General features: G+C 44.8%; 4 protein-coding genes across 14 annotated transcripts in view; 1 reads left to right on the forward strand and 3 right to left on the reverse strand.

Moving 5' to 3' along the window:
• Window positions 1-11,760, reverse strand: part of LOC108243652 (glutamine-rich protein 2) — a 13,881-nt gene extending 2,121 nt beyond the window's left edge. Inside the window, exons 1-20 of one of the 7 annotated variants that reach the window (XM_037975111.1) lie at window positions 11,646-11,760; window positions 9,235-9,601; window positions 7,317-7,397; window positions 7,136-7,201; window positions 6,934-7,041; window positions 5,116-5,782; window positions 4,719-4,804; window positions 4,505-4,638; window positions 3,986-4,082; window positions 3,626-3,904; window positions 3,385-3,507; window positions 3,172-3,240; window positions 2,803-2,967; window positions 2,480-2,598; window positions 2,038-2,103; window positions 1,843-1,935; window positions 1,578-1,736; window positions 784-928; window positions 501-618; window positions 289-408 (exon numbers count right to left, since the gene is read on the reverse strand). In XM_037975111.1, the coding sequence (XP_037831039.1) occupies window positions 289-408; window positions 501-618; window positions 784-928; window positions 1,578-1,736; window positions 1,843-1,935; window positions 2,038-2,103; window positions 2,480-2,598; window positions 2,803-2,967; window positions 3,172-3,240; window positions 3,385-3,507; window positions 3,626-3,904; window positions 3,986-4,082; window positions 4,505-4,638; window positions 4,719-4,804; window positions 5,116-5,782; window positions 6,934-7,041; window positions 7,136-7,201; window positions 7,317-7,397; window positions 9,235-9,489 (2,950 nt within the window). In that variant the 5' untranslated portion in view covers window positions 9,490-9,601; window positions 11,646-11,760. Of the gene's footprint in view, window positions 1-288; window positions 409-500; window positions 619-783; window positions 1,011-1,577; window positions 1,737-1,842; window positions 1,936-2,037; window positions 2,104-2,479; window positions 2,599-2,802; window positions 2,968-3,171; window positions 3,241-3,384; window positions 3,508-3,625; window positions 3,905-3,985; window positions 4,083-4,504; window positions 4,639-4,718; window positions 4,805-5,115; window positions 5,783-6,933; window positions 7,042-7,135; window positions 7,202-7,316; window positions 7,398-9,234; window positions 11,175-11,645 lie in introns of those variants that run through there. The other 6 variants (XM_037975109.1, XM_037975108.1, XM_037975112.1 and 3 more) reach the window with 6 other exon arrangements.
• Window positions 11,254-14,219, forward strand: LOC108243656 (zinc finger and SCAN domain-containing protein 2-like). Its single transcript, XM_017429254.3, has 3 exons — window positions 11,254-11,436; window positions 12,386-13,527; window positions 14,193-14,219. The coding sequence occupies exons 1-3, from the start codon at window positions 11,292-11,294 to the stop codon at window positions 14,217-14,219; spliced, it is 1,314 nt and encodes a 437-aa protein (XP_017284743.2). The 5' UTR covers window positions 11,254-11,291.
• A 153-nt stretch (window positions 14,220-14,372) lies between these two features.
• LOC108243658 (nuclear factor 7, brain-like) lies at window positions 14,373-16,990 on the reverse strand. Of its 4 annotated transcripts, XM_025008830.2 has the most exons (3): window positions 16,727-16,985; window positions 16,442-16,559; window positions 14,373-16,236 (listed from the first exon to the last, which is right to left on the reverse strand). In XM_025008830.2, exon 3 carries the CDS (start codon window positions 16,217-16,219, stop codon window positions 14,834-14,836), a length of 1,386 nt encoding a protein of 461 aa, XP_024864598.1. In that variant the 5' UTR covers window positions 16,220-16,236; window positions 16,442-16,559; window positions 16,727-16,985; the 3' UTR covers window positions 14,373-14,833. The 4 variants fall into 4 exon arrangements, with proteins under 4 accessions (XP_024864598.1, XP_024864599.1, XP_037831041.1 ...); XM_025008831.2 differs by lacking the exon at window positions 16,442-16,559 and having other exon boundaries at window positions 14,373-16,258; window positions 16,914-16,990; XM_037975113.1 differs by having other exon boundaries at window positions 14,373-16,559.
• A 653-nt stretch (window positions 16,991-17,643) lies between these two features.
• On the reverse strand, window positions 17,644-26,145 carry LOC108243659 (abhydrolase domain containing 6, acylglycerol lipase). Of its 2 annotated transcripts, none has more exons than XM_017429257.3 (9): window positions 26,046-26,145; window positions 23,960-24,090; window positions 22,447-22,606; window positions 21,396-21,491; window positions 20,893-21,025; window positions 20,259-20,419; window positions 20,117-20,171; window positions 19,627-19,727; window positions 17,644-18,495 (listed from the first exon to the last, which is right to left on the reverse strand). In XM_017429257.3, exons 2-9 carry the CDS (start codon window positions 24,076-24,078, stop codon window positions 18,322-18,324), a joined length of 999 nt encoding a protein of 332 aa, XP_017284746.1. In that variant the 5' UTR covers window positions 24,079-24,090; window positions 26,046-26,145; the 3' UTR covers window positions 17,644-18,321. The 2 variants fall into 2 exon arrangements, with proteins under 2 accessions (XP_017284746.1, XP_017284745.1); XM_017429256.3 differs by having other exon boundaries at window positions 21,378-21,491.
• Window positions 26,146-27,349: the final 1,204 nt, after the last annotated feature.

The following is a 27,349-nucleotide window of genomic DNA, read 5'->3' on the forward strand; positions in this document are numbered from 1 at the left end:
GGGGACAGGCAGAGGGACGGGGGGACAGACAGAGGGATGGGGGGACAGGCAGAGGGACGGGACGACAGGCAGAGGGACGGGGGGACAGGCAGAGGGACAGGGGGACAGGCAGAGGGACAGGGGGACGGGCAGAGGGACAGGGGGACAGGTAGAAGGATGGGACGACAGGCAGAGACATGAGAGGACAGACAGAAGGACAGGAGGGGGACAGCAGTGAAAGACTTTAGTTTTTATCATGCAGAGTTGAGTCCATCCCTCTGAGACAGGATCAGGGACTCTGAGACTCACCTGGACGGCTGTTGCTCTTGGCACTGGGGGTGTGGATGGGCGTGTTGTGTCCCACCTCAGGAGACGCAGCAGGTCTCTGGGAGGCGGAGCTCCTGACCTTGTCCTTCGTCTTGAACATGCCTGCGGTTGAGACAAAGACCAGCGAGTCGGTCGCAGCTCGACAGATCAGACTTTTAGGAAACGAGCTGCAGCTGAGGATGAGGAGCTCCAACCTTCACCCTCACCGTCTTTGGAGGGGATTATGGGAAGTTTAGTTTCTGTGTTCTTCATCGCCTGGCCGTTCAGACGACCTTTGTAAATCCGTCCATCGAGTCCGATGATGTCAAACTCCTGCAATAAACCGAGCTTTGATTTCCTTTTCCTCACAGATGATCAAACATGATAAATAATCTGAAACTTTCACGTAAACTGAAGCATGAAGGAGGATAAATAAACTTCACATCGTTTCTGTAACAAAGAGAATCAAATCAAACAGGAAGTTGTTGTGTCTCCCACCTGACTCACGTCGTCCGCCTCGCTCTGGGCGTGCAGTTTGGTGTGCTGCAGGCCGCTGCGCCGCTGGCCGCTCGAGGTGTTGGTGTGGCTCCCCCCGCAGCTCCGCGGCACCACCAGGTAGTCTGCCGGCTCAGAAATACGCTCGCTGTTCGGCCGCAGAGACAGAAACAGGCTGAGAACAGAGACGCCGTCTGCAGCTCCTCTTCTTCACAACCAAACTGTCGGAGCTGCAGCGTCTTTAATAAACTCCATTAAAGAAAAGCTTCACATTTCTTCAGCATCACAGTAACTCTGTGCTTCTCCTCCTGAACCCAGGGTTAGTTTCTCTGTGAGTTCCTGAACTTTAGTTTCTGGTTTTCACAGTAAAGAACCAAACTAAAGATATTTAAACTAAGAAATAAAATGTAAATAAACTCTGTGGTTCCCAAACTGATGAAGGTCCTACTGAACTCAAACCAGAGGGATTCTGATCTGTTTTCCCTCCAAGCAGCCAGACTTTCCTGCGGTCCTTTAAGGAGGTTTTCATCAACAGTTCTCCAGAGCTGAAAACTTGGTGTTTGTTCTTATTAAATATGAGGAAACAGGAACAGATCCATCAAAGACCTGAGAGGTGATCATAGACTGGATGTCCAGTTTTCTCTCTCTATCAAAGAAACGGGGATAAATTGTGTCTTTTGTGACAAGGTTTGGCTGTTTGGATGAAAACGTAACAAAATGAGGTCTGGAGCTGTGAGACGTGCAGATGTTTGGACAGATGTGAAGAGCTGTGAGGCTCCTGACTGGACCTGACTCACTGCTGGACTCCTGCTGGGTTCTGCTTGTTTTTCAGCCGTCTCTGCAGCTCTACGCTCTCTATCTGCCTGCACATGTTGGCGTGGCTCTTCCGAAGCTCCGCCCTCTTCCTGGCTTCATTAGCCATCCAGAGGTTGTAGCGGTTGGTTCCTGGTTTCAGGCTGAGACGGTGAGAGCAGCTTACAGTCCACAGGAAGGAAGTGAAGGTGCAACAGGTGTGTGCGCAGTGGTACAACGGTGAGGGAAGGTAAACTGAGCTGGTCTCACCTCCTGGACTGCTGCCGGAGCTGCTCCAAGCTGTACGGCTTCGTGGATTTACGGGAGGGAAAGGCAGGGAAGGACGGCAGCGTCACCAACATCCTGTCACCCCCAGAGAGAAGTCAGACAGCAGCAGCTCGGTGAGGTGGAAATCAAACCTCCCTGTCCTGATATTAAAGACAGGACGTGTTTGTTCTGACTCACGGGCCGGGGGTCTGCTTCAGGATGGGCCGATCACACGACAGGCAGTGAAACCTCTCCACCAGCTGTCTGAAAAACAAACTTCCTCTGAGGGACATCTATGGAAAACTTTCACAGTAAGAGTCCAGAGCAGAAGAAAATAAAAGCACAGATTTCTGATTCAAAGCTTGTTACTGGATCTCAAGTATTTATCTTAATAAACAAACAAAATGTTAAATTTTCCATTCATTTTCTCTTTGGATCAATAAGATGGAGTCAGTTTAATCTTCTCTGAGTTAAAGGCAGATATTTCTGGTTTCACATGGAGGAAGATTTGATTCCAACATTTAGCTGGAATAAAATCTGATGCTACAGGGACTTCCTGCTGACACAGCTGACTGCAGGTCGGTTCTGACCCGATCAGATGAGTGATCAGATGGTGCAGGACAGCCGGAGCGTCACTCACTTCCTGATCCCGGCGGCGTCCTCGTGCTCCGGGGCGCTCTGAGCCTGCAGCTTCCTGTGGATGCTCTTCCAACGGTCCTCCAGCTGCTTCTTCACAGAGTCCAGCTCCATCCTGTTCAGCTGCCGAGACGAAACGTCAGAAAACACTCAGATTAAAAACCTTCCCCGAAGGAATGCATATCACCCGCCGCCTTTTCATGCCAGACCTTTATCTGCGTTTTCATGTAATATAAGATCTGTTAAGACTCAGAGTAAGCTGGGGATGACTCGCAGCTACTACCACAGTAAAGTGAGGAGGGAAGCAGTTCTGAGCTTCGTCCGAACCTTGCACTCCATCTCCGTGGAGAGTCTGTCGACGACCTGGTGCCAGTCCTGCTCCTGACCCGTCACTTTGTTCAGCAGCTCATGGAACATGGAGTTCAGCTGCTCTGTCGCCGAGTCGAACTGCAGGCGGCTCACTTTGTTCTCCAGAGCTGATTTATCTGCTTTCTGCAGGCGTTTAAAGACAGCGACACACAGGAGGGACGTGCTCTGGGATCAGAACATCTGTCACATCTGCATTAAGAGCCTTCCATTAAACTTTACTGCAGCCAATCAGATCCCTTTATACTCAGGGAAACATTGAATTTAATTCATTTCATTTGCAGCAGCTCTTCTAATGATGATAGTTTGAATCTAAAGCATCAGTCTCACTATTTCACTCTCCACCATCTGTTTGTCGGCCTTCTTCACTTCCAGCTCCTCCGTCGTTTTGTACAGCTCCTGTGGAAACAAAACTTCATCATGGCTGTTTGCTAACGATGTGGGAGGAAAACTAAAGTTACAACAAGTAAACATGTTATAGTGATGGGGTCTTAAAAGCATGTAAGTGCTGATAACTCTGATAAGCTGAGGTTGTGGGTTTACCTCGATGTGTCTCTGTTTCAGCCGGTTGTCTTCATGCAGACTCCTGCTGGTCTCCTGCAGTTTCTCACAGTCTGCCTGAAGCTGCAGGATGGCCTTCTGCACATCGTTCACCAGCGCCACGTTCTGACCCACACAGACACACACACGCATCACCTCAGAGACATTTCAGCCGCCTCCTGAACCGGGCCGGCCTCAAACAGACCTGCAGAGAATGAGTGACCTATCTGACTGCAGTACTGACTCTGCTGGCCTGTCTGTCCTCCAGCGGTCCTGTTCTGTCTCCGCTCTGCTGCTGGATCAGAGCGTTCACCATGTCCTGCAGCTGCTCGTAGTGCTGGAAGAGAAGGCTGAGCTTCCTGCCCACGTTCACGGTCCTGAAGGTTAAAGCTGACCTCTCAGCGCTCTCACTGACTCCCTGGCTTTCACTCTCGTCCTGCTCCGCCTCGTCCTGGACACTGCTGGACAGCTGGGACATCAGGGACAGCATCATGTCCTCCAACGTGCCCCGCAGTTCGTCCAGCTGAGGTCAGAGAGCTGACGTTACACTTGTTTATCTGAGCGCAGTGAGGAGAGAAGCTTCCTGACTGTCCTCCTGTCTGACCTGATCCTGCAGGTTCTGGTCTGCAGCTCTCTCCTCCATCAGAACCTGTTTGGACCTCAGATGTTTCACGTCTTCCTCCAGTTTATGCAACGACTTCCTGAACACGAAGGTGTGAATATGACAAAAGAGGAACGTGGAATAAAACTAAGTCATTTTTAAATCTTACAACAACCACCCGAGCGTTCTTAGAACTCTGCTGCACATGGTTCTGTTCAACAGTCCTGATCCAGAACCTCGGTTCTTCATATTCAGCTTCCAAGGAGCCAAAAATCTGACTTGGTTTAGTTTCATAGATTCAACTAAAGACATATTCAGGTACAGGAACTGAGTCTGAGTGAAAAAGCAGCCAAAGATGTTTAGAAAGTTTAGGAAACTGTGGATCAAAGATTACAGGAACGTCTGTCTGCTTGGAAGGAAAAGGGACAGGACTGAGGAGTGGATCAGGAGGTTTTGGACAGAAGCGTCTGTGTGGAAACCCTCTGAACTGCAGCTGATTCCTCTCTGCCTCCCTGTCTGTACCTGAGGTATGACACCTGCTGTCTGAGCTCATGAAACCTTCTGCTGTCTGCATCTGGACTTTCTGAGGCTGCCTCTGAGCTGTTCCCTCTGTCCTGGCTCATTAGGTCCATTAGCATGTCCTCCAGGTTGTCCAGCTTTGGACAGACACGTCAGCCCATCAGAACCAGAACCAGAACGGACAGACGGTGGCGCTGAGTTTGTTTTGTGAGCTCACCTTCTCGCGGTCACTCATCAGACTCTCGATCAGAGCTTTCTGCTGGCTCAGCTGATCCATCAGGCTGCTCCACGCGTCCCGAGAACCTGGAGGGACAAAAAGACTCGTCACGGGTCGCCTGCAGATCCGCACCGAGCAGGAAACAAAAGCTTTGCACCAAGAGTCAAAATAAATTAGGACTGGATGTTTCCCAGAGTTAATATTTCAGATTTAAACAGAAATTTTTTTTTTTCTTGTTTGGAAACTGTTTGTTCTGTGAAACAACAGCAGGAATATTTCCTGTCAAACCAGCGGTCAGGCAGAGATAATGTGTCATCAGCTGCTAACAGAAGCTTCTTGTTGTTCTGCAGCTGATTTAGTTCTGGAGGCGCCTCAGATCGGACCGGGTCAGGCTCACCTTTGTTGGTGATGAGCTCTCTGAGCTGAGCCAGCTGGTTCTGGTCCACCTTCTGTTCCTCCAACGCCGCCATGCGAGCCTCCAGCCGGCTGAACTTCTCCTTCAGGTTGTTGATGTTCCTCACAGCCTCCACCGTCTCCTGGTACCACGCTGACCCCCCGACCTTCTGAGACACGTTCAGGTGAGCAGCTACCGGGCCTGGGGTCTTCCTCTTTGGGTCCTGGGTCCTGAGGGAGTCGCTTCCAATCCATGGTTCTGGGGTTTTGAGGGGGTCACCTTTCATCTGTGGGTCCTGGGTCCTGGGGGAGTCACCTCCAATCTGCGGTTCTGGGGTCCCGGGGGTGTCATGTTGGATCTGTGGGTCCTGGATCCTGGAGGGCTGACCTTGGATCTGCGGTTCTGGGGTCCCGGGGGTGTCATGTTGGATCTGTGGGTCCTGGATCCCGGGGGGCTGACCTTGGATCTGTGAGGGTGACCCAGGCGGGACGGAGTCGTCTGCTTCCAGCGGGTTTAAAATCTGTGCAGAAAGGTTGGGAGAGCGAGGAGCTGCCGGTGCGGCGCCGTATTCATCGGCGAGGGGAGGGGGGGTGCGAGGAGGTCCGGTGGGAGGCTCGTAGGTGGGTTCTACTGGCATGGCCGGGTCCGAATCATTACTGTTTCCAGGTTTCTGTGAAGGCAGCAGAGAGAAGTTTGTTAAATTAACAGAAACTGAACTCACCTAAAAAGAGAAAATATGTTTTAGACTCAATGATTCGTTTAAAAATGTCTTTATTCTGCAAGTTAAAACATTCCTCCAGTAATCAGACTTAAATAAAGATAAAATAATCAAACTTCTTCAAACTATCATTAGTTTGTTAATAAATGTAGATCCCATGAAGAAGAACTGAATGTGATTTATGTTTTTATCTGTTTTTAGATTCATTTTTGCTGCAAACTTTTCAGAATAAAAACGAAATCTGTGATCCTGCAGACAAGAAAAGTCTCTTAAATGTAGTTTTTAAACATTAGAAGTGAAGAATCTCCAGATTCTGGAGCCAGAAAAAGAAGTGAACCTTTAATTAACTGCAGCGTTCAGCCTGGTAGCCGCTTCCTGTTTGAGCGGCTCATAAAGACGTTGTTTGCTCCTAACCCTCATGTGTCAAACTCAAGGCCCACGGGCCAGATCCGGCCCTTGGTAACATTTTATCTGGCCCCCTAGATAACATTTAATTTATATCAGATCTGACCCTCTGGTTTGTGACAGATCAAGTCTCCTTTGCTTCTCATGACAGTTACTTTGAAACCAATAAAATTAAGCTTTAATTTCTCAGTTACCTTTATTTTGACATGAAAAATGTAACAAAGAACATCAAATGGGATCGATCAAACTCTTGTTAATAAACTCACAGCCATGAAAAGACGTCGGGTGTCTGATTTGAGTTAATGTGCATCAGAGTCACAGTGAGTCTGCTTTAATGTTTGTCATCTTTTTCTGTATTTTCTTGTTTTAAAGTTAAATGTTAGCAGCTTTTTTCCTGTTTTAATGGACTGTGGTCAAATTTAGTATTAAGAAAAATCAGATAAAAGTTGATGATAGAGAGTAAGGCATCAGAGATGAATGCTAATGACGTCTCTTTTAAAGTTTGATCCATTTTTTTTATTAATTAAAAGCATGTTTGTTCTAAATTCTATGAAATGTGTCATTGGGATGACTAATTTGTCATAGTACATTTAAAACCAAGGTTAATTTATGTATTTTGATTGAGATTGGCCCTTGGCTAGGACCATGTTTAAATTTTGGCCCCCTTGTGTCACTCAGTTTGACGCGCCTGTCCTCACCTTTGGGGGGGTTGAGTCGTTCAGAACCGACTGCACAAAGTCCCAGGTGACGCACTGACTCAGCTCCTCTGGGTCCGGATATTTCTGAAGAGTTTCCCTCAGACAGCTCTGTCACGACGAGGACGGGAGACATGAGGTGAAACATCAGGGAGTTATTTCATAAAAACTGCCAACATTCAGATCCTTCCTGAGCTGAACCCACCACAGCTTCCTCCAGAGCCTCCACACGGTGGCAGCACTGATCCTCTGCTGCTGGTGTTTCTGCAGGCTGGAAACAGCAGAGAAAGAAGAGAGATTTCTGATCTGAGCCTCATTTTGAAGAAGAAGAAACAAGTCGGACTCTTTTTTTTATTCTTGGTAAACGTTTGTCTGAGCAGTTTCACCTTCCGCTGCTGCTGGAGCTCCTCCATCTTCTGCTTCAGAGCTTCTTTCTGCTCCATCAGCTCCTTGAGGAGCTGCATGGCCTGCAGAGACGGGTCGAGCCTCAGCTGTCAGAACCTCAAACTGGAAACTTTACTGTTCATTTTAAAACACCAGCACCTCTCTGACCTCCGACCCAAACCAGAGTCAAAAATATTAAAGTTTAAACTCAATAAGGACCATTTTCAGTACATCTGGTTCTGTCTGATAATGAGATAAAATGATGTTATTTCACAGAGTTAGTCTGGCTGTAGACTCTGAGGACTTTAAAGAGAGGATCTCCAGTTTGACAAGAAAAATATTTGGTGCTTTCAAAGCTCAATAAGTTGGTTTTTAATTAATAAAAGTTACCATATGTAGGACTCTTTGTTAAAAAATCCAGATATTTGTAAAAAAAAACTGATAAATTTCCTGGATGGGATGTGGAACGCCGCCCTGCAGACTTTCAGGTGTGGATAATAAATAAAATGAGGTCTGACTGACAGCAGCTGAGAAGGACAGATGTTTATTTGGTTTAGATGTTCTGCTGCCCGACAAACAAACAAACAAACAAAGCCAGAGGTGGGGGCAGACCCCCTGCGTGGAGGTGACTGATCGTTCAGCGTCATCTTCGTTACTCTTTAAGCTCTGGGTTCGGTGAAAACAGTCACTCATTAACCCAACACCACTTTGAACAAAGACAGGAGGGGGGGGCTCTCTGCTGATGACACGTGGCCCACCGCCAGCAGATGAGGGCACGCCATGAGGGCACGCCGGGTCACCTCGTCATGGTCAGGTCAGCAGAGACAGCAGCCGACCCGGTTTGAGCCCACACAGCACATGAATGATTCAGGCGGGCTTCAGAAAGCTGCAGCATCACCTGCTTTTCACCTGAGAGCTATTCATCCGCTGACAGCTGCCATCATCTCTGCAGGGGACTAATTACCCCCCCTCCCATCACATGGAGGACGAGATCAGGAGCGGGTCTGGACCAGGACCGATCCAACTCCTGCAGCTCAGACTCTAAAACAAGCTGTCCTCTGAAGGCTGGAGGTGCTGAGTGCCTGCTTTTGGAAACAGCCTGAAAGGAGACATTCAGGGGACACCTGAGACGTCAGGAGGATGCCCGGCTGTCATCAGCAGCTTAGTGCTGCGCTGAAATGTCCACAGATGGAGGAAGAAGAAGAAGAAGAAGAAAGGCCTGCTGCTGGCAAACATTCAACAGATTCAGACTCCAGGTCTGCTGGGGCTAAAATCCTCTCAGAAGATGAATAAATGAACACATTGGCTGTGAGAGGATGAGGAAAACCTGACAGGAAAGCTGCGCTCCTGAGACGATGAAGAACGTCTTCATCTCCCAAACCAGAGGACAGAGGACACCACAGAGGACGTCCAAACTGTTAGAAGCATCTGTTAAATCTGCAAAACTCAATTTGATTAAACACACTACTCTCCTTTCTTTCAATATTCCTTCCAGATCTTTTAAAGAGGTTCTGAAGGTCGTTTAAAGTTTGAACCTTGGCTCACTCAGTTTCAATCCCAGCTTTTATAACGTTTGAATCATTCAGGGATGATAAAAATGAATCAGAGATGACAGCTTTCAGTGTCTTTGCTCACAGAAACACTTGTTCCCATTTCTTCAGGTAAATCTGTGAAAACCCCCACAGATGACTGAGTCTGACAGATCAGCTGAAGGATGAAGCATCTCTCTGGTTCTGGGCTTTTTAAAGACTTTTAACTTCTTTTATCCTCCATTTAAACACTTTTAAGAACCCATGAAACACAAGGCTGAGATCTGCCAGGTTTCTAACCAATAACTCTAACATCTTTATCATCTAATCTGTAGGATTTAAAGCTCTAATCTGAGATTTATTCAGCGGCTGGGGGAGTTCCTGCTCTCACCTTTGACACGCCGTCCTCGCAGGTCTGGATCCGGGACCGGAGCCGTCCCTGAGCGTCCGGACCAGAACCAGAACCAGAAGCTTCCCTCCTCTGCTGGACCTGCTGGTCCGACTCGGTGTCCGGCCGAACCTCCTCCTCCTCCTCCTGCTCCTCCTCCTCCTCCTCCTCCTCCTGCTCCCGGGCCCGGGCAGTGACATCCACCAGGGCGTCAGGCACCGTGTGCCCGGGAGGAGGCTCCCTCCACCGGGTCTTCATCTCCAGGGCGCCCAGCTGCTCCAGCACGGCCAGCAGCAGCGCGTAAAGGGCGCTGAAGTTCACGGAGCCCCTCTGAGGCGTTCCGATGGATAAGTTTAACAGCTCGAACAGGCTGATGTTCTCCTCCGACATGTTGGAGGAAAAAGCCGTTAAACACAGTTAAACTAACGTTAGCTGCTAAAGTTTCTGCTGCTTTCTGCCTGTCAGCTCCTGGCCGCCGCTTCTCAATAAATACCACAAAAAAAAAACAAAAAACCCCCACAGAGGGCAGTGTTCAAAAATAAACCATAAAGCCTCTTTGGTTTGTTGTTAATGTTACCGAGCCGGTTACCGGGTCCCAAATTCCTCCGAAGGTAAAGCGGAGATCATCTCGAAACTGCTAAGCTAACAACACTTACCGGATATAGGGGCTTTACATTTCAAAATAAAACCCAAACACGATCGGCAAACATATTTATAAACAATTAATTCGATTATTTGTAGATAACTTAGTATCTAGATTCACGTACTTAACACTGGATTGTTCTTAAATCAAAATTTCGAAGCACGTCTAACGTCTTACATTAAAATTCACAAGTTAACGCTTTTATTTAGCTGTATCTCTAACCGGAAAACAAATCCGCAGTTCAAGGGAGCTCGAGCGTGCTTCACGCGGGTCAGCCCCACGTTGAACAACAAACAGCGTTACCCGTTGCTAGGCAACAGGACTGGTCAAGCTGCGTTTAGGGAACCGGAAGAATGTCGTTCATTATTATTATTATTATTATTATTATTATTATTATTATTATTATTATTATTATTATTATTTAGTCTATCTAAAAGCTTGTTGTCTGTTTTTATTTTGGTGTCAATTTTAAAACAGATTAAACAGGCAGAAGACAAACTACACTTCAGATGTTTAAATTATTGCATTTTGTTTGGTTGTATTTTTTAACGCATATTGTTTGTTTTATTTGCTAGGGGTCATGTCAAGTTTTTTTTTTTTAAATACTGTTCACTTTCATCAGCTTTCATTATTCTTCAATCTCGACATAAACACAAGGAACAAAAGTCAGTTTAAAAAAAAAGTATTTTATAAAACTAATAAATAAACAAACTGTTTAGATAATACATCTACTCTTTATAATTTAGTTTTGAGTGGCACTAGAGAAAACACAACTTATGTGTTTTCTCCCCCCCCCACACACACACACATTTGAAATAAATAAATAAATTTCAAATTAATTAATTAATTTGAAATTAATTAATACCAAATAATAATTAATCAATTAATTGGTTTTTATAAACTCAGTTTTGTAAGTTATTATGTAATTCTAAACTCCATGACTAATTGTTTAAATGGCTGGCAAACATAATTAGCTGAACATTAAATGGCTGAATGGTAACCTAGCAACAGCGGCGCAGTGAGACCGGAGTGGGCGGCAGGGGGCGCTGTCGCCTCTGAACACATTTAAAAAAGACTACGCTACGCAAAGAGCGTACTTTAAAGGTTTGGTGGAGTTAGAACGAGGACTTAAACACGAGAACAACTCAGCATAAATCGTAAATGCATATATATATTTTTGCGGTTCAAATTACGTTATTATTGTTGTTTTTATCACTAATATTCAGTCCTGTCCACTTTCATGTTTAACATCCCCACCTACGTAAAATAAAAGTTGCGTACGCTGTTTGCGTAGAACAAGCAAATCACAAGAAAAGGTTTTCCGATCAGGTGAAAGTTTGATTCAGTGACAGCTGAAGGACATTTTCGATGGACTGAAGACAACATAGATGGAGACAGCAGGACAGACGGAGACTGGATGCAGCAGCGGAATAAATATTGGACATTTATGAAAGAACAGCCGCAGATTAGGAGCAGAAACTGTCGCGTTTATAAGAAAATGAACAGATATACAAAAATACAAGAAGCTGTTCTCAACCGCAACGATCAGCTGCGCATATTAGGTTTGTCCTTTTTTATTCTTTCTGACAACTATGGTAATAAGCAGGTTATTCAGTTTAATGTAGCTAATAGGTTTAGCTTTCTCGTGTAGCTGTTTGTTTGTAGCTTAGCATGCTAACAGATGAAAAAGCGACAGGATCCTAGCTTTGTGCAAACCGCCTTTGATAGACAAAGTAAACATTTAAAGTATCTGCTTTATTTTTTACGTTACCAGCTGAAATCCACAAATTACAGCAGTTATTTTAACGGCTGTTAGCATCAATCTCTGCGCGAGGCTGGGTTTTCTGAAGGATAGGTGGCTGCGGCGATGCCTGATCAAAACACAAAAGTAAATAAACTGTTTATAAATAAATTTAAAAATTTTTAGATGCATGAAGTACATCGCTATTAATCTTATGTTAGTCGTGTTGGAAAATTGTCTCCCTGAAACAAAAGCATGGTGTAAAAATGTGATTAGCATGAGGTCAGATTAACGTTTTTAATTCCGTGTTCTTATTCTAACTGTAACAGACAGCAACAGCATGAATAATATTGTTAAAGTATTTATTATGTTTCCTAAAGCTTAACTGTGGGATATTAGTTGTTTTGTAGCCAACACGTTTTACACATCTAGTAAATTTGAGATACTTTTGTTAACAGAAAACTGTGATGTTCAGTGAAGCTGCAAAAAAAACCAACATAAATATAAACATAATTTTAGCATTTATGCAAAGAAGAATGTTGTAAAAATGAACCAATTTGCCTGCATCTACACAGTGATTTCATAGATCACCTAAAACCTCAGAAATGATAAAATTTTAACAGTGAGCTGCAGGTGGTGAGAAAGCAACCACTTAGATCAGTGCCAGTTCAAGTGGAAAGTTGAATATTTTCTTGTGATATGACCTCATAACACAGCCCAAATAATATATGTGTGAATATAAAAGTGTTCATAATGTTCATGTGTTTCAGAACATCCTGCAGATGTTCAGCAGATGGTGCTAATTAGAGTAGATCCTCCTGAAGAACAGAGTTCTGGTGTGGACCAGCAGAACCCAGAACCCCTCCACATAAAGGAGGAACAGGAGGAACTCTGGACAAGTCTGGAAGGAGATCAGCTCCATGTGAAGCAGGAGGCTCATGCCACCAGGTTACCTTTCACTGCTGTTCCTCTGAAGAGTGAGGATGAGGAAGAGAAGCCTCTGTTTGAGCTTCAGCAGCAGCAAATAGAAGACAGAGAAGGTCCAAGCAGCATCTCAGCTGACCAGGTGAAAGTAGAAGCTGATGGAGAGGACTGTGGAGGAGCAGGACCTACCAGGAACCCAGATCTAAAAACTCATGGAGACACTTCCAGCTCTTCAGAGACTGAAGTCAGCGAGGATGAGGAGGAGGAAGAAGATGTTGATGATCCTGACTCTCATCTGAAACCCTTATCAGACTCTGGGTCAACAACTGAAGACAGTGACGAAGACTGGAAGGAGAGCGGGTCTCCTGAGTCAGGTGGAAACTTTGACAACAAGTCTCTGAGCTGCTCTGAGTCCGGGAAACAATTTGTCCACAACCGATCTCTTCAGAGACAAGGGACATGTCCCTCAGGAGTCAGGACTTCAAGCTGTTTGGGTCCTAAGAAACATGTTAGAATGAAGGAGGATTTAGAGTCAAGCATGAACGCTCAGAAAACACCAAAATCATTTAGTTGTGACGACTGTGGAAAAATATTTAACAGTAAAAGTAAACTAAACAGACACGTGAGAGTCCACGCTGAAGAGAAACCGTTTGCTTGTGATGTTTGTGGACAAAGATTTAGCCGAAAAACAAATTTAAACACTCACACAAGAATCCACACAGGAGAGAAACCGTTTGAATGTGACTTCTGTGAAAAAAGATTTAATCTTAAACATCATTTAAACACACACATCAGAGTCCACACAGGAGAAAAACCGTTTGTTTGTGATGTTTGTGGACAACAATTTAGCCAGCAGACAACTTTAAACAGACACATGAGCATCCACACAGGACAGAAACCATTTGCTTGTGATGTCTGTGGACACAAGTTTGGACACAAGGCACAATTAAACGCACACATGAGCATCCACACAGGACAGAAACCGTGTGTTTGTGTTTTCTGTGGAAAACAATTAAACCGAAAGACAAATTTAACTACACACATGAGGATCCACACAGGACAAAAATCTTTTTCTTGTGATGTTTGTGGACAAAGATTTACCAGAAGGACACATTTAAACAGACACATGAGAGTCCACACAGGACAGAAACCGTTTGGTTGTGAAGTTTGTGGACAAAAGTTTGCACTGAAGGCAACTTTAGAAAGACACATAAAAATCCACACAGGACAGAAACCATTTGCTTGTGATTTTTGTGGACAAAGATTTAGACACAGGACAAGTTTAGACAGACACATTAGAATCCACACGGGACAGAAAGTGTTTGCTTGTGGGGTTTGTGGACAAAGATTTAGCCGTAAACAAAGTTTAAACAGACACGTTAGGATCCACACAGAAGGGCAAACGGTGTAGCTGTGAAGACAGAGACAAGTCCTAAAGAGACGTGAGAGTTCACGCTGAAGAGAAACAGCACAGTCGCAGTTTGTTGGTAAATGTTTGTGTTGTGGATAACAGCAGAGTTTTTAATTTATATGTGCATATATGTCTGACCTCCACTTCTGCTGAACTCTTCCTTTGAATTAGAAGTTTGTAATTTTTTCTGAAAAACATTTTTTAAATTGAATTATTGAAATTTTTATTTTTCTGTCCTGTAGTTTAAGCTTATCTACGAGGTTGAATGAGAATCATCCCAAGAATTGCTGCTGTTTTATTTGAGCTTGAAAGTGTGACTTTTAGCCCCACATGAGTGAACAGGTGGGCCTGTCTGAAAGTGGGTGGAGCTCCAGATTTAAAGGTGTGTTTACCTGTCTGACTCAGATGTTCAAACCAAGGAGTTTTGGGTTAAATCAGAACTTTTATTGATCTCAGGTCAGTTTTATTTACACAGAACAACATTCAACAAACACAACATCCCACGACTCATTAAAATAATCCAAATATAAATGAAAATATTTACTCTGATCTGAGAATAAATGTTTGATCGTGTGATTCTGCAGAGTTCATCATCAGTCTGGATGTTTGTTTCCATCAGCAGAGCTCCAACTTCCACTAACCTCACCTGTTACCTGTTGATGATCAGCACACCTGGATTTACTGTCACCTGCTGTCAGAAGCAAACTACAACTTCCCATCATCCACTTCATGTCACATTCAGTTTGGAGCATCTGTACAGATTATTAAGCACATCTGAAGCTGATCAGTCAGATCAGATCAATACATCTCCAACTTCCTGTTTCAGATCACTGAGTTTCAAACTGATCAATAAGGTTTAACTTTGTTTTCAGCAGGAAGAACATCAGAGCTGCTGTTTGTTCACTGAGATCTTCTCTGAGGAGATTTTCATTTGATTTAAAGAAACAAATACTGGAAACATCGTCTCAGTGAAAGTGTGTGTGAAGGTGTGTATGTGTGTGTTTGTATCAGGATCAGAGAACGACAGCTTTCCTCTGTTCCAGTCCAGATTCACTCTGATCCTCTGCAGCTTCTGCTGGACTGAGAGAACTTTGGGAGGAGCTGCTGGTGACCCTGCTATGTATTCATCTTGAAAGAACCCCAATCCCCATATTTCAGTCCCTACTCTTCCCTTCCTCTGGACAGACTCTGCTAACACACCGAGTATCCAGATTTTACTGTCTCCAACATCAACATCCCAGCTGTGATTCCCTGAGTTAAATCCCTCAGAACTCAGAACATACAAGAATTCATTAAACCTCTCAGGATTATCAGGAAGCTGCTGATCATCTCCTGTTCTCAGACTGGTCAGATCTTCAGACAGGATGAGTCCTGGACCAGCTGTGTTTGGGTCCAGAATGATGGGAGTGTAGGAGACCACGTCCTTCATGTTGTTCCAGATGTTGAAGGCCAGGTTGCCCAGGTGTTTGGCCTGGTCTATCAGAGCTCCTGAGGGCAGCTGTGGATCATCCAGCAGGGGGCAGCGCTGGACTCTTTCCACTGCAGCCTTGTAGTTGTGCAGGAATGAGACGTCTTCAGCTCTCAGCTCCTCCTCTGTGGCTCTGACTGTGTCTGAAAGAGCTGCTATCTGTCTGCTCAGAGCCTCCATCTTGTCCTTCATCATCCCACTCTTCTGCTCCTCTTCCTCCCTCAGTGCAGCCAGCCTGGCCTCCTCTTCCTCTGTTAGAAACTGGTGAAGCTTCTTAAACTGCTCCTTAATCTGCCTCTCTGTGTGTCGGGCCTGGACCTTCATGTGTTCTGCTGTCTGATCCAACTCAGGTTGAACTTTCTTCTGGAGCTCCAGTTTCTGCTTTAATGGTTCCAGGGATCTCAGCAGATCCTCTCTGTGATCCTGAGCAGCTTCATCAATGGGTCTGAATCTGTGGTCGGTGTGTTTCTTTGAGTCTCTGCAGACGAGACAAACTGGTTCCTGATGGTCCAGACAGAAGAGTCTGAGTTTCTCAGAGTGCAGACTGCAGAGAGCCTCTGAAGCTCTCTGATGTTTCTCCTGTAAGAAGGACTCACAGAGGTTCTTCAGAGCCCGGTTACAGGGTGGATCAGACTTTGAAGATCTTCTCTTACAAACTGGACACTCCTGTGTTGGTTTCTGTCTCCACCAGTCCTTCAGACAGACTTTACAGAAGCTGTGGCTACAGGACAGAACAACAGGATCTCTGAAGACCTCCTGACAGACCGGACAGCAGAGATCCTCCTCTGATCTGGAAGCCATTTGGACTCTGAGTGAAGCTGAAGACACAAAAGACAAAACCTTAAAACAGGAAGTCAGTTTCCTGTTTGCAGAAAGATTCTTCATTTACTTTCACCAAGGGTTTCTTTTGTTTTTCCTTCAGCATCACTTTCTGTTTTAGTATTTTATCACCTTCATTTGTCTCTCATGTGTGTATTATCGTTCAGTTTTCAGTCTGATCTGTGTGATGAAGGTAAATCTTACCGTGTATCTTCGATGCGTCTCCTCTCTCTGAAACCTAACCTGAAACTAAAGCTGTTTCCTGGTTTCTCTCAGATTTTGTGACGTTTTGGGCAGAACATTTTCAGGTGGCTGATGTTTCCTGTAAATGCAAAATCAAATTGGGTTTCATAGTTTTTCAGGCTAAACAACAAGGAGTGTAAAACAGCTAAAAGTGGAATAATAATAAAAAAAGAGGTATATTTGGTTGACCAGGTGTCTTTAATTGAAGCTGAAAGGGTGAATCAGCCTTAGAAGATCTTCTCTTACAAACTGGACACTCCTGTGTTGGTTTCTGTCTCCACCAGTCCTTCAGACAGACTTTACAGAAGCTGTGGCTACAGGACAGAACAACAGGATCTCTGAAGACCTCCTGACAGACCGGACAGCAGAGATCCTCCTCTGATCTGGAAGCCATTTGGACTCTGAGTGAAGCTGAAGACACAAAAGACAAAACCTTAAAACAGGAAGTCAGTTTAGTGCAGAGGATGTGGTATTTGTGGTCTCCAAACAGAAATTCAAATTTTATATTTTCTGACCTCAGAATAGTTCTCCTCTTTGGTCCAGAGGAGACACATCTGTTCACATCTGGCTTCTTCTTTGCCTGATTTGCCAGCTGTTTCTTATTTGTACCTCTTACTTTTACAGGATTTTTGTTCCGTTCCAACTTTGAGATCTGTTACTGCCATAAAATTTTAAAACGACCTAGTTTTTTCCTAAACAGATACAATTCCTTAATTCAAGCTGCTGAAATGTTCACTGTGTTCCCTTGTGAATAAAATAAGGGATTATGAGATTCGAAAACCGTTGATTTGTGTTTTTATTTTCATTTTACACAACGTTACAACCGTTTGCTCGAGGCTTACTTTCTACCCTGGGTTTCTGTCTGCCTGTCTTATTAGGAGTGCTGTCAGGGAGTGACAGATACAGGTGTGTATTTACCATGGTGACACTAACAAGTCACCTTATCCTTTCCTTTCTTTACTCTTCTTCTACAGTTTCAGAGAAGAACGATGACGAGTGATGGCGTTTCAGGCAGCAGCTGCATCGTTAACACTTCACGTTTCCTCCGGTTGGTACGTCTCCAAACTAATGTCCGATCTTTGACAGTATCGATGAAGCTGTAATCTATGTTGCCCCCGGTGGTCAAATCATGTTCCTACAATCAAACACACAGGAAGTCCAAATCCATCCAAACAAAGTTTCTTTTAACTGAAACGGTTTTAATCAGAGTTAAAACAGTTAAATCAGCTCCTCCATCAAACCTGATTTAAGTCTAAAAACAGGATAAAAACCAGCTGAGTCATTTATCTTCAGTGCACAAGAAACAGAGAGTTTTCTGAGATTGAAATGTGTAAACTCCTAACATGGGATGTTCTTGTATAAATATTGTTTATTAATAACAGAAATGACCCTCCTGTGTCGTGTTAAATAAAAACCAAGTGCATAAAGATTATCCTAAAGTCAGACATATCGAGCCGTGGGAACGTGTTTGGGTTGCAGTGAGGATGAATCATGATGTCTTATCTAAATATGGACGTATTTTGGACGGACTTTATCTATAAAATATCAGTCATGATCTAATCTGATCGCTGTTTTGTAGCTTTTAGGTGATTTATCTACCAGACTGACAGAGCTCAATAATATCAAAACAACATTAGAATTTAAAATGTTCTTTAAATATTTGGATGTGCATGTTCAGGCCGTACAGCAGCACCCTCCACACCCCTACTTCCCACAGCATATTGCATATTTTTATGTGTTTGTTCAGCTTCCACAGAAAACCTTTACCAAACTATGAATCAGCATCATCATAATCATTCTTTACATCCAGCTAACCCTCGTCTTTCTGAGAACCGTTTTCTTCAGGAGCGTTTCTTTGCGTCGCGGCCGTCCTGCGCGGACAGGAAGTCACCAATCAGCTTCGCCAGTTTCCTCGGCCTCTCCAGAGCCACGGAGTGACCGCAGCTGTCCAACACCTCCACCTGGCAGCGAGGCAACGCCGTCTGGATCACCGCGGCGCCTGAGACGTCCAGCACCTGCGGGAGCGGACAGGTGAGTCACAGGTGGTCCAAACGAGAAGCTAGTTAGCGTTACTAGTTAAACTAACCTGCTCGGGAAGCAGAGAATCCTCACAGAACAAACCTTTACACTGTTGTCAGCTTTGAATTAAACTATTATTTTTATTGTTTTGCAGGTGCAGATAGTGGCAGCTAGCTGTAGCACATCCAGTCACTTCCTGCAGGAGTAACGTTGTAATGTAAGTTTATAAAACAGTGTTAGCAGCAGCTGCTGAGGGACATTTTCTGCTTTGGAGGTGGAGCCGCTGGCAGATCGTCAAGTCTTCAAGTCTTCAGCACTTCAGGTCTTCAGGTCTTCAGGTCTTCAGGTCTTCAAGTCTTCAAGTCTTCAGCACTTCAGGTCTTCAGGTCTTCAGCTCTTCAAGTCTTCAAGTCTTCAGGTCTTCAGCACTTCAGGTCTTCAAGTCTTCAAGTCTTCAGGTCTTCAGCTCTTCAAGTCTTCAAGTCTTCAGGTCTTCAGGTCTTCAGCTCTTCAAGTCTTCAGGTCTTCAGGTCTTCAGGTCTTCAGCTCGTCAAGTCTTCAGGTCTTCAAGTCTTCAGCACTTCAGGTATTCAAGTCTTCAGCTTGTCAGGTCTTCAGGTCTTCAGCTCGTCAGGTCTTCAGGTCTTCAGGTCTTCAGGTCTTCAGGTCTTCAGCTCGTCAAGTCTTCAGGTCTTCAAGTCTTCAGGTCTTCAAGTCTTCAGGTCTTCAAGTTTTCAGGTCACACAAACGCTCATTTATAAATGTTGCCTCGCACACAGACAGCAGAAATATTACAATCTTCCTGCAGAACTGCTGTGAACCTTTGCAGATTAAAGCTGAAGCCACGGCAGATATTCATTTAGTCTCAGCTGCGTTCAGACTAGCTGTTAGCTCATCAGTCCGGTCAGAATAAACTCTTATTCCTTCAAACTGAGATGATTCAAAGAGCTATCTACAACAGGTAAGATGTTATCTGTTCAAAACCCCACCTCAAAATGTCCAAACTAGTCCTTTAAACTCCTGCAAACATGTTTTATGTTTTACTTTTATAACGACTAGACAGCTCAGCTTGTTGTCGAACCACCTCTCATTATGAAACGGCTCTCTGTGGGTTCGGGTTTATTCACCTGGTCCTGTTTGCCCCAGACGACCTGCAGCGGCGCCGTGATCTGATGCAGGTGATCCTGCAGCGAGTGGCGAGACTTCTCCCCGACAATCTCCATGAACACTGCACGCGATTAGAATTAAAACTTTAAAAACTGCTAATTACAAATAAATGATGGGCCTCAAAGACAGTGAAAAATCAGCCAAAGCTTAAAGAAGATCCCTTCATGATTACAGGAAAATCTGACTGTTTGGAGGTAAAAATAAGGAGACTTTTGAACGTAAGATTTCTGTCATTTAATGTGATTTTTTAGATTTCAATAAAAAAAGAAAGAGCTGCTTTAGTAGTGCTGTGGTGTTAACGGATTAAAGCGTTTTATTAAAGGTTACCTGCTGAAATCTGCCCTGATCAGCTTGTGGTATTTTAATGTTTACAAACTGAGCCTCAGATTCAGAGTTTTGTTAATGACAGAACAAACAGGAAGAGGAGTTTTGATGACGATGAAGACTGACCTTCCTTGTAAAAGCCATTATTTGGGATCCTGTTGGCAAGCAGACCCCTCAGGACCTGACAACACAAACAGGAATCATGCAGCAGCAGGAAGAGTAAAGATGCTGGACGGTTCTGCCGTCAGACTGCGTTAAAGCTCGGCACCTGTCGGGGCAGGTTGGGAGGGGTGTGGCAGCACAGGTTCAGCATATCGTCCAGCTCCTGGAGAGTCCTGGGGATGAGAGGGATCGACTCCTCCTGCTCCATGTTCTTCTCCAGCTCCCGCAGGCGGCTGATGAACTCAGAGTCTGTTGGATAATTCAGACCTGCCAGACAAAAAGGAGCTTCTGTGACGGCTCGTCTACAGAAGAGTTTTTGTCCTCAAAATGAGCTTTTAATGATCCAAACTATTTACAGTAGCCTCGATCATCAGGCCTGGAGACGACTACCTGCTGCAGATGAACAATGAAAGTTTAATCTTTAAGAAACCGGAGCAAACATCCATCAAAGACGTGATCATCTGCTGTCTGTTCAGTCTGAGAATCAACTAAAATCCTCTTTTCTGTCAAACAAACTGTGTTTCTGTGTCAGACTGCTGGGAGCAGAGAGAATAAAGACATTTTTTATGTGTCGACACAACTCTGAGTCAATCCTCGACTTTTTAAACCTTTTCAGACCTGAATGAGGTCAGAGGTCAGCGTTTAAATGTTCAGGTTCAAGAACTGAAGCGGAGTGAAAAAGCAGCCAAACTGTGGAAGACCTGCTTGGATCGGGTTCGACCGGGACGCTCGAGGATTACCTCCTGGACAAACCAAGGTGACGCTGGACAGGTGAGAGGAGTATCGGGCCGCGTACACGCCCGCCACGTTTCCCCCCATCGACGTGCCGACCAGGTGGAACGGCCGTTTATCGAGACCGACGCTCTCCACAAACTGCACACACACAACACACAACCATCACATGTGAACAGTTCAAACATCTGCCATGTTGTCAGGTTTAACCTCGGTTTTTATTCACACGTGTACCAGCGGCTGGTTTGTGTTTCTGTTTCATTTTAGAAGCTAGTTGTCTACCTCAGTTTCCAGGTTGTGTTGAGGTTCTCCACATCTATTTTCTGTCAGTAAATTTAAATAATATCAACCGTTTTCCTGTGTTGACAAACTGTAGCAGTACGGGGTATCTGCTCCACATATTTATCCAACGCAAACAGCTTAAATCTGCTCTGGTTCTGTTTTTTATCCAACATCCCACCTCAGCATCAGTCCTAAATTGTTTTGCACCGACCTGGTGGATCCTGCTGACCTGACCCTGGATGCTGTAATCTTCGGCACAGGTCCGACTCGTCCCCTCGTGTCCCGGCATGTCCAGACAAACCACATGAAGGTCTCTAGGGAGGTACTGGAGGGGAAAAAACAACAACAAGCAGCAAAGTGTTTCAGCTTCTTTAACCGAGAGAACAAAACTGTATCCTCTTTCAGTTCTGAGGTTTTAAAACATAAAAACTGAACCAGAACACAGAAGCTGTGAGTGAAAACCTGCATCCAGCCTCGCTGCTTCCTCAGAGGCAGGTTCTGCTGAGGTTCTGCTGCTCAGGAGCTCCAGGTGTGAGTTAACACAACGCCAGGGCGGAAAGACATCAGCAATGACCTCAGAGAATCAAACCGGGAAGGGTCAAAGGTCATTTAGAGTCCATCATTATTCACAAGAGGAAACATTAAGACAGCTGCCAATTCACCCTGAAGGTCAGACCGTGCAGTGCTCATCTACAGGCCTCAGTCAGCAGGTCAAAGGTCAAAGCCTCTTCTCTCTAAAAACAACATGGCAGCTCGACTTGAAGGAACCAGAAGACTTCTGGAGCAGAACCAGAACCAGAGGACAGATGTTTACCCAGAACGCACTGCAGCTGTCAGCACGGTGGTGGAGGGCTGATGGTTTGGGCTGATTCTGGAGTCAGATGTGACAAACAGGACAATGATCCCAAACACAGCAGAACGGTCCAGAACCAGAACCAGAACCTCAGAGAGCNGCTGAGCAGAAACCAATGAGCTGAAGCAACGCTGGAAAGAAGAGTGGGCCACAACTCCTCCACAACCAGGAACCCACTGAGAGTTCTGCTGCTGGAGGAGGTTCTGCTGGGTCAGGAGCTGGAACCAGGTTCTGTTGGGTCAGGAGCTGGAACCAGGTTCTGTTGGGTCGGGAGCTGGAACCAGGTTCTGCTGGTTCTGTTGGGTCAGGAGCTGGAACCAGGTTCTGTTGGGTCAGGAACCGGGTTTTTATTCACAGATTCTGCATTTTGGTTTAGTTTTGAAAAACCTCTTCCTTCGTGGTGTGTTTGAGATAAAAACTGTTTTACGTTGACGACGGGCAGCCACATGTCCTTGGTCGCGGAGAAACCGTGCAGCAGCAGGAGTGACGGCGCGGCGCCCCCCGGTGTCCCGCGGCTGGAATAACAGAAGCTGTAACTTCCACTGTAGGAGTATCGGACCACCAGTCCCAGCCGGCGGCGCCAGAACCTGAGGAGACAGGTAAACAGGAGCTGCTCAGGAGTCCAGGTCCAGGTCTCATCTCCTGTCGTCTTTCTGAAGGACTTTCAAAGGTTTTCTCTGGACTTTGGCAGCTTTTTCTCTCAGTTTCAGCCCTTGAACCTGAACATTTTCAGAGGAATATTTTTAACTCTTGCCGGTGAATCATTTGGACACAAAGAGGCTTTAAAACCAGCGTCTTGTCGACACAGAACTGAAAACTGAACAAAGAGACGATTTATCAAACGGATCAGTCCTCAAACCTCAGAAAGGAGTTTCTGTTTTAATCAAATTCATTTCTCAGGCTTTAACCGTCATAAAATCTATATTTACTATATTATTTGCTTCAAAGTCTGATTTTTTTATGTCCATTAGTGTCTTATAAGGAGAAGTGTTATAAAACTGGATAAATAAAACTTATTTGTGATGAAGAACCAGAACAAAACGGGGCCGTTGTCTCTCATGTCTCTCGCGAAGTCCAGGGCAGGTGTCCCACCTGTTTGTCTCTTGTCCCTGATTTGTCCCGTTATTCTCTCTCGTCTGATTAGTCATGGAAACAAAGATGTAGACGAAACAAAATTACTCAACATTAAATCTTCCTTGTTTTGTTAAAGCTCCTTCCTACAGTTAAGCTGTTTATTACGTTAACTTTATAAATAAATTAGTTAAACTTGTTGTGGTTTCTTTATCTGTTTCAGGTCCGTCGCAGCTGGAAACACGATCTGAAGGCTTCGTTAAAATTTGATTCTCCGAGGTGCAGAAATGTGATCAGAAACGCTCCCTGACATCCGATCGTTCTGGGACAAAACTACGACGCAACACAAGGTTTTATGTCTAATAAAGTTCAGTGTTTGTTTTCCACTTCTGCTGCTATGTTCACATGATTTCACCCACATTTATTTATTTGGTTGAGGTAGCCATGCATGACGGTGCCGAGTCACTGTGAGCAACAGGAAACCTGTAGGAGTCCAACTTTGTTTCGTTTTACAACAAACTCAAAGTCCGACTCAGACTGAGATACGAAACATTTCTGTCATCAGTGATCTGGGAAAGTCCCAGAAACATCCTTCAGACTGAACTCAGGTTTTATTTATTTAACAGTTTTTACACAAACACAGGCTAAGATGGATTAAAAAAGGTTCATCTTACAGTCTGACCTGTCTGAACAAGCAGCCAAAGTCCAAAGCAAACCTTTCCTGAAGGCCTGGAGAAGAAAAGTCTTGTGATGAGACGTAATTTACTGCAACCCGTGCCTTATGTTACAACAGAAAGAAGGCTGAAAAAGATGAACAGAAACCACGAATGAAAGCAGTGTTTCGTTTCTGTCGCCTTCAGGTTCGTTACCAGTTGTAGGCCTTCAGCAGCGCTCCGGGCCAAACCAGTAAGGACGTGACGAAGGCGAGGACGGGAAAAACCATAATCCCTCCCGTCAGCATAAAGACTTTAGCCACCGTGAGCTCCATCTCTGCAGAGTCCTTTAAAAACACACAAAAACATGAGCTTTTACATCATGTGTCCTCATCACATTACATCTGTTCGACTCTTAAACCAAACCAAGCTGGGATGAAACCTAACAAAATAAAAGAAATGAGAAGAATATAAACAGGGAAACAGAAAAATTTGCTTTTCAAAACTAAATCTTGTCCAACCACTTCACCAAGAGCTTGATGCTGATTTATTTACACTTCAGGGACGACGGGGGGATAAATAAAACCGCCATATTTGCAGTCATGTAAAAACCAAAACCTTTAAAATGAGGAAGTTCTTGGAACTACAGAAGTCTTCGGTTTATTTAGGTGCCGTCAGATCAGATTTGTTTGTCTCCACCCAACAGAAGTGGCTGATTTTAGTTCATAGAGCTGATTTTATGGAGTCGTTTTATTAGATAAGGACCTTTTGTTGTTTAGGGAGACCTGGAGATAGATTCAGACAAAATAAACACTGATTGGTGGAGAGCAGGAGGGCAAACCCAGAGCCTTTCCACAAAACAAAGCTGTGAACACCAGTCTTTCTGGGGTCTTTATACGGTCTCTCTGGGGTCTTTCTGGGATTTTTAAGGGGTCTTTCTGGGGTCTTTATACAGGCTTTCTGGGATCTTTAAGGGGTCTCTCTGGGGATCTTTAAGGGGTCTCTCTGGGGATCTTTAAGGGGTCTCTCTGGGGATCTTTAAGGGGTCTTTCTGGGATCTTTAAGGGATCTTTCTGGGATCTTTAAGGGGTCTCTCTGGGGATCTTTAAGGGGTATCTCTGGGGTCTTTCTGGGATCTTTAAGGGGTCTCTCTGGGGTCTTTCTGGGGTCTGAAGTCTGAAGTCAAACCTCTCAGGAACCATCTGTAGCTCAGCGGTTCTGTGACGGCTCAAAATGATGCAACCTACTGAAACAAGGATGAACAAACAGGAACCATCTGTTGCTCAAAGTGGGGTAAAATGCCGGTCCTCTCATCAACACCGCCCCCGCCCCCCGACATCATCTGTTGGACGTATTTATGAAAGTTTATTCACATAATGCAGCTGATTGTTGATGAGCGGTGAGATCTAAAACTATAAAAAGGAACGCTGCAGTCTTATTTGAAGCGGTGATCGGATTGTTTCCTCCAACCTGGATGTGTTGACCCATTCTCATTTTACACACCCACATCTTGTTTAGCTCAGTTGTTTAAAACACCAACAGTTTTACTGTTTACCTGCAGTAATGACCCTCCTCTCGGTGCCTCTGATTGGCTCCTTGAACTGAACTTTGAACCAATCATTGTTTCGTCACCTGAACACCTAAATCAGACCCAGTCAGTCTCAGAGTCTCTTAATGTTGGCCTCCAAAACCCCAAACCACAGGGAGAACGGAGACACCACCCACCCAAAGGTTCCCGTCTGTGGAGAACGGTTCCTGTTTCCTGTGACGCTCAGGAAGACCCCAGACCTGTCATGTTCAGGACTGGAAAAGGTTCCTGGAGTCCAGAACCTAAAAAACACCTGTAAGTACCCTTTAGCCCCCCCTGGAGAAAGTTCCTGTGGTGGAAATACAGTTCAAAGGTCAAACATCTGGGTCTGACTCTGTGTTTTATCATTAAAGTCAGATATAAACTGTGAGGACAACACAAACAAACTTCAGAGATAAGAAGCTTTGAATGAAGACAGCTGAGCTTCCTGGTTTGTTTCAGAAAGCAGGAAGGAGCTTAAACAGGTTGGAAAGGCAGAAATAGTCGGAACTTCGCTTTAATCTTGCAGGTGTCCTGATTTAATTTACATTTTTGAACTAAAGGTTGAATGTTTCTGTCAGTCGGTGTCTCGGTGACGGTTCTTCCTCTCCATGTTTCAGAAACACGTTTAATTCGACAGATTTCAGGATTGTTACAGAAAAGCAGCCTGACAGCAGGTTTAACCACGAAGCCCGTCGGTAAAACATCTTCTTAAACACCTGTTCGGCAGCCTACCTGTCCGTCACCTCCTGCTGTCCTCCTCCTCTTTCACCCAAATTACACAACAGCTTTTTATCAGGCCGTGCTGCCTTCACGGACCGTCGGAGACACGGAGCGGGGCTCTTTGATGTGAGGGATCAGCCACGAGAGGGCGCCACAGACTAAAATCTCACAGTTTTCTCTTTTTGCAATCCAACTGGAGCTGAGGGTTTGTTTTTCAGGTGAAACAAAAAAAATATGGAGTCCAAAGCTTTAAAACTGTTTTATGCAAGCTGAACTCACATGCAAATCCCTCTCCCTCCCCTCCTTCCTGAGGGACTGTGTGTACAGAAAGCAAAGATCTGCTCACCTTTTTTACAAAAGAAAATGTAAATTTTTTAAAGATAATTCTAATCTGAAGGCAGCAACACGTCTCTTTACAGATGTTCCAGATGTTCTCCTCCGTCCAGCATCTGTAAACATCTGGACCTGAGGTCGTCCCATTCTGTCTGTTCAACAGTCCTGGATGGGAGCAGATGTTGTTCCAGAGGCACTAATGCACCCCCATACCATCAGAGAGGCAGGCTGACCTCAGAACAGTTCTCCTCTTTGGTCCAGAGGAGACACATCTGTTCACATCTGGCTTCTTCTTTGCCTGATAGAGCTTTAAGCAGCATCTGTGGACGGCACTGTGAACTGAACAGAACCAGAACCAGCCTTGACCTTTGACCTCAGAGGTTTCTACAGATTCTTCAGATCTGATCACCAACATCCAGCCTCGACCATCACCGTTATTAAAAAAACTGGTCTAATTCTGCCCAGCTGTTGTTTCAGGTTTAGGTGGGCCACAAAATAATGTGCACAGCCAAGAATACACAAAAATAGATCGTGATTCTCAAAAACTGTCCCAAAAACTCAGACTGAAGCTGAAAATTCACCTGTTTTCCCGCAGTTTTCCATAACTTTGAGTCACCAATGACTCCAAGCTGCCGCAGCTCAGTGAGATTCCACCTGAAGATGTGATGTTTGCCTTCAGGGTGGAGAACTTCAGAGAAGCTCAGGAGCCGACCACCGATCCATCAGTTCATCACTCATTCAATCGAGTCAAAACAAGATGTTTAGAATAAAAAGTGTCACACTTTGTTAATCGTTCTCAGATGAAGTCATCGTGTTTCGTTGGTTTGAGGAGACGTCTCAAACACCAGGATGTGAGTTTCATTTGCTTCATGATGTCAGGATGACTTTGAATGTTCAGTTTTAACCATATTAGTCCAAATCATGGATAATCTGTGTCGAACAAAAGGAAGTGATGATTAATACGTTGACCCCCCCCCCCCCCN

Source organism: Kryptolebias marmoratus, linkage group LG4 (assembly GCF_001649575.2).
Source record: "Kryptolebias marmoratus isolate JLee-2015 linkage group LG4, ASM164957v2, whole genome shotgun sequence".
Taxonomy (NCBI): Eukaryota; Metazoa; Chordata; class Actinopteri; order Cyprinodontiformes; family Rivulidae; genus Kryptolebias; species Kryptolebias marmoratus.

What these genes read in the sequence shown, in the direction of transcription:
- LOC108243656 (XM_017429254.3), top strand. Translation starts at nt 11,292, where the DNA reads ATGCAGCAGCGGAATAAATATTGGACATTTATGAAAGAACAGCCGCAG. An exon ending in CGATCAGCTGCGCATATTAG is followed by an intron (nt 11,437 to 12,385) that starts GTTTGTCCTTTT and finishes CATGTGTTTCAG; the next exon opens with AACATCCTGCAGATGTTCAG. An exon ending in ACACAGGACAGAAACCGTGT is followed by an intron (nt 13,528 to 14,192) that starts GTTTGTGTTTTC and finishes TCTGTCCTGTAG; the next exon opens with TTTAAGCTTATCTACGAGGT.
- LOC108243659 (XM_017429256.3), bottom strand. Translation starts at nt 24,078, where the DNA reads ATGGAGCTCACGGTGGCTAAAGTCTTTATGCTGACGGGAGGGATTATG. An exon ending in CTGCTGAAGGCCTACAACTG is followed by an intron (nt 22,607 to 23,959) that starts GTAACGAACCTG and finishes CTGTCTCCTCAG; the next exon opens with GTTCTGGCGCCGCCGGCTGG. An exon ending in AGGTCAGCAGGATCCACCAG is followed by an intron (nt 21,026 to 21,377) that starts GTCGGTGCAAAA and finishes GTGTGTGTGCAG; the next exon opens with TTTGTGGAGAGCGTCGGTCT.
- LOC108243658 (XM_037975113.1), bottom strand. Translation starts at nt 16,303, where the DNA reads ATGAAGAATCTTTCTGCAAACAGGAAACTGACTTCCTGTTTTAAGGTT.